This window comes from Podarcis liolepis (genome assembly GCF_965112155.1).
Source record: "Podarcis liolepis genome assembly, chromosome: Z".
Taxonomy (NCBI): domain Eukaryota; kingdom Metazoa; phylum Chordata; class Lepidosauria; order Squamata; family Lacertidae; genus Podarcis; species Podarcis liolepis.
Genome location: NC_139570.1, coordinates 22215927 through 22230406, shown reverse-complemented (window position 1 = coordinate 22230406; position 14480 = coordinate 22215927). Strand labels below are relative to the sequence as shown.

Below are 14480 nucleotides of genomic sequence, written 5' to 3'. Positions count from 1 at the left end.
TTATATGAATTTATAAGTTATTTACTTTTTTCCTTTACATTTTTTACAGCTTGGCTGTTGATCTGCTGTGATTATCTTGTTCAGACTCTGCAGAGGATGAGACTAACAACAAGGGGAAGCAGGTAAACTGAAATGAAGAAGTTAGCACTCACAAGTTTATTTGCAGATTTTTAGCAGATAAAAATCTGCACTAATTTCTGTTACTTGTACAAAATTCTTGTTGTTGAGCAGCAAAATGTTCCTATGTAGAGCTGTGCACACCGTGCCCTCCCCACATTAGGTGGCCTTGTATCAAGCAGCACATTCATTGTGAAATATTCCCCTTTAAAACAGAGTAAGAGAAATTACCTAGAGCTGCTTTCACTTTGCCATGCAGTGACATTGTCGTCCACAGACGCATCACTTGTGCCACCTGTGTCATCTTCCTGAGAGGGGAAGAAAAGAGAAAGCTTTGTCCATTTGCTCTATCACTTTGCTACAGTCACAAATTTGCTAGCAGAAAGATGAGTTCCCTCTCAAATTGCACACCCCCTGTTACGTGTAGGTCTAAAAGACACTGTCAATAACTAAACGGGGAAGGGCTGCAGCTCAGTGGTAAAGCATCTGTTTTGAATGCAGAAAGTCCCAACATCTTCAGGTAGGGCTGAGAGAGACTCCTGCCTGAAATCCTGGAGAGCTGCTGTTGCCAGTCAGTGTAGGCAACACTGAGCTAGATGGACCGATGGTCTCAGTATACAGCAGCTTCTTATCTTCTCAAACTGACTCAAAGGAGTGCAAAGAAAGCACCTGTGTCCATCTTTTGTCACAAACTGTAAAATCCAAAGCTGAGCATTAAGCAAAGCTTTAGTAACTGCTCTTGACATTAGATACAGCGGGCGAACAGAAAACTGCAAGGGGAAACATCTTCCATGAACATCAAAGCTGCCATTACAGCATTCCAGAACTAGCAGAGTGCCAGACTCATAACAGCAGTCCTGTTAAGGGCAACCAGCCAGCATTTCTCCCTCCAGAATGTTTGCAGACCTGCAGATTGGACTCAAATAGCAATAAGGGGAGATAGCTGAATTAATAATTATACTTAGCATCTGTAAGCATCTTATAGATGTGTTATAAGGATTACAATTAGCTAATGCAAGAGAAGAGCTGTAATTCTTACAGCAACCCTATGAGGTCATACTATCACCCATATTCTCAGACAAGCATGCTTTACATAAAGCCACCCAGTAAGTTCATGATAAAGGCAAAATTTGAATTGGGGGTTCCTGTTTCATAGCATCTTAGCCACTACGCTACACAAACTCCCAACCATAACAATTTGAGGGTGATCTAAATAGCTGGTAGGGGTTTTCGTACTGGCAAAACCAATCTGTTCACAGATCACTGCCAGCTCCTAATTGTCCAACTGAATTTGTCTTGAACTCATTTCCAGTCTTACTTCTGCTAATTGTGACAAAACTCTAACTCAACATTTTGATCATATTTGGTAATGGTTTAAAGTCCACTTTTTATTTTAATGCTTTCCCCCACTAACACGATTTAATATAATAACCAGACACCTGACCTCAGAAGAGCTTTCAGAGTCTTCCTGAGTACGTGAGCTTCTTCGTACACCTTGTGAATGATGATCAAAGGTGGAGCGTGTTTGGTAAGCATGCTGACGCTTGCGTTGGTTTCTTCGCAAAGATCGCCCACTGCCGGGTTGATAATCACACTTTCACAGTACCAGGGAAGAACAGAACACAGAATTTGAGATTACAGAGGAAAGTTTGCAGCATCGAACATCAAGATCGACCAAATCTATGCAATAATGTAGGGCTGGCTCATGCCTGTAATGCTGAACTATGGCTCTCTAACAGGTGAGCATTTTTATTCAAAACCTTGGTTGAAGTATTTGAAACATCCATTTTAGCCAGTAAAAGGGTCTGTTTCATTATTCCAGCCTTAATATTCATTGTGTAGATAAAGTTCTTTTCCTCACTGTACCCAAACCCCCAAGTGTTTCAGGAGCATACTGCAGTATAAGCTATAATAAACCCACAAGCAATGCAAATTAAACAACTGAGCTAAAAGCAGAAGTAGGGAACCTGTGGCCCTCTAAATGTCAGACTCCAACTCCCATCAGAGGCCAGAGGTGATGGGATATTTATTGGCAGGGAGGCCGTGAGTAGCACAGTGAACAGGACACCATCAGAATCCTTAACCTGCCTCATGTGTTCAACACAAGTTACAAACACTTTAGATCTGTACTTAGGCGGGGGTGGGGTAGGGAACAAGAAACTTGGGGGAGAGAGACTGAATTCTTATAAACTATACAGTGGCACCTTGGTAGTCGAACAGCTTGGGTCCCGAACAAATCGGCTCCTGAACGCCGCAAACCCGGAAGTGAGTGTTCTGGTTTGCGAACATTTTTCGGAAAATAAACATCCGAAGCAGCTTCCGATTGAGTGCAGGAAACTCGCCTTAGTTTTTGAACCAAGCCGAGCCTTGGTTTTCGAACCATTTCGGGAGTCAAATGGACTCCTGGAACAGATTAAATTCGAGAACCAAGATACCACTGTACATTGGGGGGGGGGGGGAGATCTGGTCTGATGTTGCCCTGAAGACTTAGACAGGCAAAGATTGGGGGGGGGGGGAGCACAACTCTGCCCCTGCTGGCCCAAACTGTGGATGAGTGAGATTATATTTAAAACTGGTCTGATGTTTAACAACAGTATCTTCAGGCTTGAGGGCTGGCTGACAGGACACTGGTTCCCCAGTTGGAGGAGGAAGAGCCAGCATGCAGCAATCAACAATTAAGCATTCAACACCCTCTGTATCTGCCCTGTCTCATGCCTTACACCATACCTCCCACTACCTGCAACCACTATAATTGGAGCCTCCTTGCTCTCCCTGCCTAATCCCTTACTCTTAAAAAGGTAAAGGACCCCTGACAGTTAAGTCCAGTCGTGAACGACTCTGGGGTTGCGGTGCTCATCTCGCTTTTCTGGCCAAGGGAGCCGACATTTGTCTGCAGATCATGTGGCCAGCATGACTAAGCCACTTCTGGCAAAACCAGAGCAGCACACGGAAACGCCATTTACCTTCCCGCCGGAGTGGTACCTATTTATCCACTTGCACTTTGATGTGCTTTCGAACTGCTAGGTTGGCAGGAGCTGGGACCGAGCAACGGGACCTCACCCCATCGCAGGGATTCAAACTGCCAACCTTCTGATCAGGAAGCCCTAGGCTCAGTTGTTTAGACCACAGCACCACCCACGTCCCCAATCCCTTACTCTTACTCCCAATTTATTAATGTATATGAATATACATGGAGTTTGTCCATTTATCTGTGTAGTCTGAGGACATGAACCCACTTGCATCATTCTTCCTAAGATGAGGAGGCCCAAATGAGATACCCTGCAGTTCCCTGGCTCTCTACTCAGAAGTCAAGTTTAAAGCTACGCTAAGCTTATTCATCATATTATAAACCACCAGCCTCATTCCCCTGCAATTTATGTGGAACTTTGCTCTTTTGCACAAGCTTGGATACTCCCTAAAAAATCCTGGATGCCTGTGGTATTTCAGCCCTTCCTCCCAATAGCACTGCCCACCAAAGCATTAAGATCCTATATCTGTGCTTGGCTAGCTAGCTCTTAGCATGGAATACACAGGATTTCTGAAAACAAGCAAAATTTCTCACCCTTTGTAAAGTATGGGAAGGCTTTCTCTTCTTTTCAAGAGTATACAGATGAATTTCTAATTCGCCTTTTGCAGCTCGGCATTCCTCTTGAACTCTTAAGAAGATGGTAAGTTTGGGTTAATCTTTGAACCTTTAATCATGTTCTTAGATTTTCATCACCCTGGCTTCCAACCTTTTTTTTTTGCTTTTTTTTGCTACTGTACTTCAATCTAGAATTCTATATGCACTCCTGCTATGTGTTCATTTCAACAGAGAGATTAGATCTGCATGCACAAAAGAAGGACGCAACAGCCACCACTTAACTGAACGGGGAAACTGTTCTGGATGCGAAAATCTGATGCGCAAAATGGAGCTTGCTCAGCCAGGATAGTTGGTGGATAAGTGTGGTCTTTATTTTGCACTTTAAGAACAGACATCAGTGCAGGGTGGCTAAAAATGTGATCCTGTGCAATTTCTTGTGGCAGGCCACAGTGAGCACAGCAGAGTTTATTCCTGAGTTCACATGTATAAGATTTCATGTGCAAAGCTACCATTTCTCAAAACTGCAAATTTAATGGGATAAGAGAAAAATATTATGCTTTTAGGACTTTTTGAGCAAATCAAATGGTCTTTAATTAGAGCAGTTGTGGGAAACCTTTCCCAATTGGTGAGCTGGATCCTGAGCTCCCCTACCCGGGGAAGGCCACTTTGACAGGTGAGGAGGACTGCCCACCTATCAATCACCTGCCATCAGCATGACACCAAGCAGTCAATTTTTTTCCTTTGTAGCACAAACTGAGCTCAAGCTGTGCTGCAAGGAAAAAGCCAATCCAAAGTTACCACTGATAAGCTGATAAGGCACTGTTCAAGCCTGGCTTTTGGCTGATTCCAACCAGTTTGCTGTTGCTCTCAAACAGCTGATCTGCAGCAACAGCAAGTCTCCCTTGCGAAAGAATAAGCAGGAGTGCACTTTAAGGCTCCAAATTGTTCACTGGCAGCTACATCACAAATGACGTCAGGTGTGGGGCAAGTGGGTGTGGTCTTGGAAAATGGCTTTGTGGGCCAAACAGGGACTTGTACTAGGTCTAATCAGGCCTGTGGGCTAGAGGTTCTTCATTTCCAGATTAGAGGGATCCTTACAGCAGCGTCTCTAGGAAGGGGTAATTTATCAAACAATGCCCCTTGCAATGCTACAAGGACTGGAACAAAGGTGTATAGAGTGCTGTGTTTCTGTGGTGCTGCAACTGGTGTATTCATGTTCCAAGTCCAGCAAAAGCAAGGGAACACTAGAGAAAAGCAACACAGCTATGTAAACACTATACTTGGGGCCTTGTTGCTTAACCCACCAAACCACATCTCTCTGCTGCCTATGTCTGTCAATTTCAAGTATGAACTGGTGAAGAACCAGCCTTGACCTATGCATTTGTTACCTGGGCTGTTGTGACATACTCCCTCAGTGAAGATGGAATAATTAAAGCTTGGTCACTCCCTTTCTAAAACAACCAAGAATTCAGATATTCTCTGCATGTGGTAGTGTATAATATAAACCTGCAGGAAGGCCTCTTGATGCTGGGGAGTGCAGTGAAAACCTATTCCCCAAGCTAGGCAGAAATCAAAGCTGAGGCACAATGGAGACAAAAACTGTTTCTATCAACATACATTCAAAAAGGATAACGCTTGAAGGTTTCACTATTAAAGGCACAGTATTTATTTTCTCTCTGAAATGCCGTTTTAGGTTTAAACTTCATTTATAATTCTCTACAACAGAACTGTTTCTATTAAAAGTATCTCCTCCTACAATTACTATTTGCTTTCCCTCTTCCTAAAGTATCTCTATCCTCTTTCTCAGTCTATTTCCTCCACCAGAGGAAATTAAACAGGCTTATCCTGCCAGACAGACCCCTAAGCACACCTAGCTACTTTTGTAGCCAGGCTCTATCTGCCATGTAAACTTTCAAATTTCTTTACCAGCCCCATACACTCCTGATTGGCTGTTTCTCTCCCCTGCCATGACTGGCTAAAGGTTTCCAAGATGATGACCTACAGGTATGTCCGTTAGTTAAACCTCCTACTTTGGCTTAGGTTTAGAAAAGCTAAAGAAGGGAGTTGATGTGACAGCAAACAAACAAACAAACAAACAAACAAACAAACATACTCTGCTGATCTGTAACATGGGTGGTCCTTAAAACGATTCCAGGAAGATCATGGCACACACATGCATAAAGACAAAACCTGAAATAATTCTAAACATTGTTTTTACCTGCTAACCCCAGGATGCAGCTCGTTCACCACCACTCTCCTACTCCATGCCATGAGATCCCTCTCCGTGGCCATCTGACTTCTAGGAGCGTTGTGGTGCATCTGCCGAACACCTTCAATTTGACCACTCCGTCTGAGCCCAACATTTGGGGGGGAAGCTATATCCAAACTTGGACTTCTCAAAGCTACCAAAACAAACCAGAAGACTAATCAACTTCCCCCACCGTGTTTGTTGCATCAAAAGAAGACCAATGAACACTGAATCCTTCTACACTTGTCTAGAAGAATAACAGGAGATGACTCTTACCATTAGCAGGCTGCAATCTGATTTGCAGAAGATTTGGAGTAGCTTCACTTCCATTAAGTCTTCTCTGATCTTGCTCTCGTTGTAGCTCCCTGATCATTCCATCAAGGATGCTTTCTTCTTGGTCATTAGTTTGCTGCCCAATCACTTGCTCCACAACTTCACCATCACCTTTGCAAGAAAAAGCGCATCAAGTGAGCATTCCGAGATGTACAACAATACTTTATTAGAGTGAATGCCAAAAGGTGTGCCATGGGAGACCCCGAAGCAGGTTACCATGTGCCCATCAAGAACCTTGTGCTAGCCAGTGAGCCCGCATGTTAGTACTGAACTGAACTATTTTTCCTTGACACACAGGTGAAAGAAGAGCCCCGTGCAACTCAGAAGACTGCATTCTCCATTTAAAGTAGGAATTAAACGTAGGAACCGCTTGCTCATTAAAAAAAAAGGAACTGTCATCTGGCTAGGTGTTTATGTATGCACAATATTCATCTTGCCTGCAGGTTTAGGATCCTATCCAACGCAGAACCTGGAGGTCTCTTTGGAGGTCAAGGCTTGTGATCCTGCAGATAAACCTTACTCCATCTGGACTGGAAGAATCTCACAGTAGTTTGAAAACAACCTGAAGAACCCCATCTCAGGGACAACTCACTCGTCCCCCCATAATCCATCAAACCCTTCTTTCAGTTCCTGATTCCCACCCCCAGGTCTCAAGAGCAAATGCAGCAACAGACCTGACAGGAAGTCCAAGGGGCCAGAGGAGCACCTACTTGGCTCACAGACAGTTCTATTGCTGCAAGTCTACGTGGAAGGGACTACTTGGGGGGAGGAAGGTGATCCTGCTGCAAACAATGACCTAGCAGAGCAACTGACAGTGATTATAAGTCTTCTCTGAACCTGTACTGGGTTAACATATCATCACTGTCATCATCTTATTTGTATGCCACCATTCCATTCCATGGTGAGAAACCATGACTCCAGCTCCAGCCTGGATCAGCACCAGCTGGAAGCAAATCACCCCAATGGATTCAATCTTTTACACCTTTGACCAGATCTCATTTGTGTTGTGTATTTGTTGATTTTTCCAAGTCTCCCTTGCATTGTGTAATTTTCTGTCCTCACTCTGCTAAAACGTTTTTGCAGGTGATTAAACCTATCTATAAAGGTTAAAACGTAATGCACCTGATGAAATGGTATCTGACCAACAAATATGATACAATAAGGTGCCACTAGACACTGTTTTTCATTATTTTATTCTGAAACAGACTAACACAGCTCCCACTCTGGAATTTGTTCCTAAAGCTATTATTGTCACACTTGTCCTAGGACAGTGCTACTCAAAGTGGTAGTCCCTGGACTACTGCCAGTCTATGGGCCATCAGCTGCTAGTCCATGATGAGTTTCCTGCCCTCCTTACTGAATGTGTGGGTCTCTTGCACCAAGCAGCAGATCCTGCCGCCACTGCCACCTCTCTTTCTGCTTTTCACTGCTTCCCACCAGCTTGAGCAGAGGTGAGTCTTTCATGGAACACTAGGCCTTGCAGTCTTCCAGGCCTGACTGCCTGACTGGGCAGGTATGATGACAGTGACAGCTATTCTCTGACCAGTCAAGAGAGGGGTGAACGAGAAAGGGGAAAAGACCTTCATCAGATCACCCAATAAGAGTTGTGGGGAGAGGAAAATATTATTTTGACTTCTTGGGGGGAGGGATTGGACTGCAGTCCCGTGTGAGTTCACTTGAGCCCTGTATAAGGAAGCACCTACAGGCTGTTCTAATCTGAATCACAGGAACAGGAGTGTAGCCAGTGCTGGAGCTAAATTTTTGGGGCCCTGAGGCTTGAACCAGCAACAAACCACTTCCTCAATAGGGTTTTTCCACAACTGATCAATTAAAAAAAAAGTAACTACTACATCACAGATATTGATTTAAATTGCTGTACTGAATTATCTCACATGTACAAGTCACTGGTGTGAATACAAATTTCCTTTGCCTTTTAGTTTCCAAGCTACCTTAACACTCCACCTTTATAACATCTGAACTACTGACTCTCAAACTTCAGGATTGTTGAAATATATATAACAAAAAATTAATCAATTTGAGTTGTGTGACTCAAATTGGGTCTATTTTAAGCAATATGGGCTAAAGTCAGTATTAGGGCCCCTCTAAGACTAGGGGCCCTGAAGCTTAAGCTTCATTAGTTTCATAGTAGAGGACGCCCCCGAGTGTAGATGCATGTAAACGGATCAGGATCCTGTCTCATGAGAGCCTTTTCTTTGGGAAACACTCAGCTGAATCCTGAACATCTCTGCATATTCATTCACAGAAGCTCCACTGCATTGGCTTACTCCCAAATACAAGGAGTGTGCATGACACCTTTCTTCCTCACTGCTAATTTTGCAAGCATATCTATCAGATAAACAAGACCAGAATATTTTTCAAAATTACTTTTTTAAAACACACATCTACACACACTTTCCCAGATTTATTTATTTTTTATTCCTTTTCAATAGCTGGTAGTTAGATGTTGTGGGTCACCATGGATGGGGTAATGCAATACAGATTTATCACAAATAATTCTAATTGTATCTGTATTGTATCAGTTCTCTAAATCTACACTCTGGTGTTAACTTCATTTCTATTGGAGTCCGTATGGAAAGTGACCACGCCCCCTTACTTCTGTCTACATGCGACCCAGTAAATAAGATCTTGAAGCCTGGTAACTCTGATCAGGCCTCTGATAGTATTTTGAAAAGGATTAGATAGTCCCCACAATTCGAAGGGACCAAATTCCTGGACTCAAGACAAAATGTTACACTGAGAACAACCCTTAGTAACTCACATTCTATTAAGGTAGTAATAACAGCTTACTCCCAAGTAATAGACAACTGTGGTACAATAGCTAAGCCTGCATCTGTTACCCTCTCTAATCCCTCCCCTTGGTTTGACCAGGAATGCTATACAGAGAAAAGATTGCTCAGAATATCGTTCAGAGACCTTTGCAAAAAGGGTGACGATAAAACCAAAAAAACCAATTTTACTCATAGGAAGTTATATAATGAACTTATTGCTAAGAAGAAGAAAATATACCATCAGAATAAATGGACACACTTAATAAATGCAGTAAAAGTGAATGATCATAAAACCTTCTGGCAAATAACCTCTGGCTACCAGAATACTATTTTTTAATTGTACCTACCATTCCCTCCCAAACCTGGGTGGACTACTATTTTAAAATACTCAAAATCTCACCCTGCTTTCTTCCAAATGCTGATGAGCCTGTCCTCTTTACTATACCAAACTTGCCCCCAGTAAGCTCAGACAAAATTATGGAACATTTATTGCAGAGCTAAAACCCCGTAAGGCCCCTGGCTCTGATGGGATTTCTGCCGTTTTGAAAAAAGTATGCACATCGGTGGACATCACCACTTGCTAACCTTTTAACTCTCAAAGATGAATATGGAATTATACCATAATCATGGTTAACTTCTGTAATCATCCCAATTTATAAAAAAGGTGATCCTGAACAGCCGTGTAATTATCACCCTATTGGTCTCCTGTCCACTCTAAACATTTAGGGTGCTATCTGTTGGATTGGATTAAAAGGAATAGAATTATTGGTCCTTAACATTTGTAAATCAGATTTACAAAATAGAAATCAACTATTGATCACTGTCTCTCACTTGCCTTTCTAGCGGATAAGTATATGAAATCCGAAAGGGGAAATTTATATGTATTCTTGCCCCACATTTATTTAATCTATTTTTGAATGATATGAAACAACATCTACTCGTTGTGAATGGCAACCCTCCTAGGTTAGGATCTAAGGCAGTTCCTATACAGTGGTATAGTGGTACAAATAGTCCTGCTTACGAACACATTGGGTTACAAACTCCACAAACCCAGAAGTAGGTGTCCCGGGTTGCGAACTTTGCCCCGGGATACGAACGCAATCCACTTCCGGGGCCACAGGAGGCCTATGTAGGGAATGTGCGCCTCGGGTTAAGAACGCTTCAGGTTAAGAATGGACTCTCCAGAACGAATTAAGTTCGTAACCCGAGGTACCACTGTACATTTATATGCAATCACACTGTCCTCCTCTCCTGCAGGTGGCGCTGTGGTCTAAACCACTGAGCCTCTTGGGCTTGCCGATCAGAAAGTCGGCAGTTCAAATCCTCACGATGGGGTGAGCGCCCGTTGCTTGTCCCAGCTCCTGCCAACCTAGCAGTTTGAAAGTATGCCAGTGTAAGTAGATAAATCGGTACCACTGCGGCAGGAAGGTAAACAGCATTTCCATGTGCTCTGGTTTCCATCACGGTGTTCCGTTGCACCAGAAGCAATTTAGTCATGCTGGCCACATTACCCGGAAAGCTGTCTGTGAACAAACACCAGCTTCCTCGGCCTGAAGAAAGATGAGCGCCGCACCCCACAGATGCCTTTGACTGGACTTAACCATCCTTTACACCCTCTCTTTTTTTTAACCTCTCCTGCACCAGAGTTCTAAAAGTTCTAAAAGCGTACTTTCATTACTGTCAAGGAAATCACCTATTGATTGATTATTGCCAAAGAGTTGGCATCCATCTAAATTGTGTATTGGTAATCAAGAAATCGGACAAGTTAAAAGCTTTAAATACTTAGGGATCACCTTTTACAATCTAAAATGAGTGACCATTTGTGCTCTGCAGACCATTTGTGCTCTGCAGCACAAACTAAACAATTCTATTTTCTTGATGGTAAACAGAATGTGCCTGCAGCGGTTAGGCATATAGAGCAAAAACTGTAATGCAACTCCTTTATGGGATTTCCTTATGGATAACTGACTTTAACAACCAAGTCGAGGGTGTAGAGGCATTCTTCTTCCGACAAATTCTAGGGGCTTCAAAATGTGTCTCCTATCTGGCTATATGTTCAAATTTAGGCCAGCATCTCCTAGAATCCAGGGGCTGAATTATGACTTTCAAATACTGGCTAAAAATTCATTTCAATACAGACCCAGAATGCTTACTAACTTCTTTATTGAGAGACACACATAATTCTACATCGTTTTCTGATATTACCCTCAAACACAGGCAAATAGGGATTGCAATAGATTCCCTTCTTCTATTGGATGGCTCACAAATCTTCTCTCTCATCAAGCAGAGGCTGCTAGATCATGAAATCCAAAAACTCCACCCCTCCCAGCCTTTTGTATGTTCACCTGCTTACTTAGGATTACAGCCCAACCATGGAGTAATACTTAATTACTTTTCCAATTTAGAAACTCCATCGCATCACAGAGCTTTTATGCTAGCTTGTCTAAATGCATTCCCCTCATCTGTATTGTTTGGAAGGTTTCAAAAAATAGCTACAGCTACAACTTTATTTTGACAAATTTTTTTGTTGCTTAACATGGTTTCTAAATGATGAACAATAAGGTTACAAAAAGAATGCATTAGAGACAAAATCTGGTAAAGTAAACCATAAAATCAGAAGGAAAAAAACTTATTTAAATAATATCTGATGAAATAAGGTGTTACTCACCAAAAAGTCTTCACTTAAAGCAAGCCCAAAATTGCATTCAGAAAGATTTACAGTGGCAAGCCCAACCATGTCTACAAGGAAGTAAATCTTACTGAATTTAAAGGGGCTGGCTTGTACATAAGTGGGTTTAAGACTGCATCTTTACTTATGAGTAAACAAAAAAACAAAACACCTTTGACATTAAATTCAGAGGAAAGACTGCTGGTCTGCCTCATCAGGAGACCTTTGTTATTACTAATATTTTAATAGATTATTTTTAATGTATGGTTTTCCCCCATGCAAGACAGAGAGGGACCCTTCTTTCTTGAGTTAACCCATATCCCAGCCTTACCCCAACCTGATGCCATCAAGATGTTTTGGATTGCAATTCCCATCTGTTCCAGCCAGCATATATTGATAATCCAAACCATCTGAAGGCCAGCAGGATGAAGACTGCCATACCCCAAAACAGAAACTTCTTAATAGGCATACTACATTCTAAGAAACTTCATAATAGGCAAGAAACACCTCTTCATTTCAGATTCTGTGATTTAAATATGGTATACCGTTTGCCATATATCCCAGCTGAGGAATGAGTTGCTCATCGTTACAATTTTCCCGCCCTGGCACCAGTCGCTGGTATTTTGTGGGGTGAGGATTTCCATCCACATCAACTAAGAACGGGGGAGGCATGAGATGCGGCGCCTGTTGAGTTTGTTCATCTAGGACATAGTTATTCGCATCACGGATCAGAGGGCGGTAATCTGTGTGGAAGAACATCTGGTCCGGGATCTACATCGGACACAAACTTAGAAATCAGTACAAATACACAAACATTTCTTAATTCTTCTCATACAATGCATACTCTGTTAACTGTCTTGCTGGCCAGAAATTATCTGTCAAATGGTAATTCTCACCTTGGTCCCATCGGACTATTCAGACTACTTTAGAGGAGCAAACCTGCATGTGAACTATTTCTATGCACCACAAAAGCTTAGAATTAAGTGTCTTTTCTATGTGGTTTTCATTAAAAAAAAAAAAAAAAAGCAAGCACAGTTCTTACCCTTAGGACTACAAAGAAAAGCTTTAATGAAACATGAGGGTGGTATCCTTCAGAAACCACAGATATGAGGTCCTAAGTGGTCAACTTCAGGAGAAGGAGTTTAACAAACTTATTTTTATAACCAATTCACTGCAAACTGTGTAATTTTCCAGTTTTCTTCCAAATTCAACTCAAGGTTCTGGTTTTGACTCAGAACCGTTATGGAGTGCACATCTCGCTAACACACTTTCACATCCTTAAATATTTTTAGGGCAGTCCTGCTCAAAATTTCCGCCATAAATGGGTAGGTTAAACTTCCTAGTAGGCAGAGCAGTTTTTTTAAATAGTGCCCCTAACCTGTGAAATACACTGCCCAGGAGGAACGCCCTTGGCCAAAACTTGCTTTATTAATCATTTTGAGTATTATTATTAATAATCTTATTATTTATACCCCACCCATGTAGCTGGGTTTCCTCAGCCACTCTGAGCGACTTCCAGCAAAATTTAAGAAAATAATAAAATGTCACACATTAAAAACTTTCTGATACAGGGGTTGCTTTTAGATGTCTTCTAAACGTTGACATCTAATGGGAGGGTGTTCCACAAGGTGGGTGCCACTGCTGAGATGGCCCTCTACCTGGTACTTCACTTCTCGCTGTGAGGGAACCACCAGAAGACCATTGGCGATGGAACCTCAGTGAACGATGGGGGTGGAGACGCTCCTTCAGGTATACATGGCCAAAGCCGTTTGCGGCTTCAAAGGTCAGTACCAACACTCTGAACTGTGCTTGTAAACATACTAGGAGTCACTAGCTGGTTTTTTAATTATATTTTTTCTTTAGAAATTTTTCTTTATTGTGAGTGCAAAGAAGCTGCTGCTTAAGACAAAGCATGAGCATGTGCACACACACTTCTCATTTTCTTAGCCTTTAAAAACATATGTATCCTTTTCACACCATTATTAGCAGTTTATAAATCAAGGACTCAGTTCCTCCAGACATCAGTTAATCAGTCCTCAAACTAGCAGCTATACAATAAACCCCACAGAGTAGGATTACTCTAGAGTAATTAGTTCCAGTCTGAATGTCTCCCACAGAAGAACAGCACACACAATCCATTTGCAAAGCTAGGCACTTTTAACATCCCATTAACTTTAAGAGAGATTTAAGCACATTCTTACATTTTCCTTGCAATTCACAGGACTTTAAAGGTGATTCATTCTGTCTGGATGATGCCAAATACTGCTAAACACAGAAGGACATTAAGAGTCCACCAACTCACCTTTTCATAACTCTTATTGCATCCAAATCCAAACAATAGTAGGTGCCCATGGGAATCTGTACAGGCAAAGTGCTGACCATCAGGGGAAAATTTACAGTCAAACACTGCACCATGGCCTTGGCCCTCAATCTGTAAAACACACACAACACCCATTTGGATCTGCTTAACTTTTCTGGACAAATTTATAAGCTGAATTTTCCTTTCTTTTAGGCGTGTGTACCGACAACAAGATTTGGTTCTGACCCTGATTAAGCACTTCAAAAAAACAACCATTCTCAGCTCAAAGCGTTCCAGACACTGCCCAGTTCTGCCCAGGTTCAAGTTCACTTTGGAGTAAAAAAAGGGCTTTGTCATCTTCCATTCAATTACATTGCCTGCAGATTTCATTCACAATTTTTGGCAGAAAATTTATGAAATTTGTAAGCAGAGCACCTCTTGCC

The 14480-nt window shown here is 42.1% G+C and overlaps 1 protein-coding gene across 1 annotated transcript in view; it reads right to left on the bottom strand.

The window, feature by feature from the left end:
• BRWD3 (bromodomain and WD repeat domain containing 3) overlaps positions 1-14480 on the bottom strand; it is a 69226-nt gene that overhangs the window by 26069 nt on the left and 28677 nt on the right. The window contains exons 16-22 of the mRNA XM_083484593.1: positions 14041-14169; positions 12284-12509; positions 6225-6392; positions 5919-6102; positions 3680-3773; positions 1562-1711; positions 349-425 (exon numbers count right to left, since the gene is read on the bottom strand). Coding sequence (XP_083340719.1) covers positions 349-425; positions 1562-1711; positions 3680-3773; positions 5919-6102; positions 6225-6392; positions 12284-12509; positions 14041-14169 — 1028 coding nt within the window. The remainder of the gene's footprint in view (positions 1-348; positions 426-1561; positions 1712-3679; positions 3774-5918; positions 6103-6224; positions 6393-12283; positions 12510-14040; positions 14170-14480) is intronic.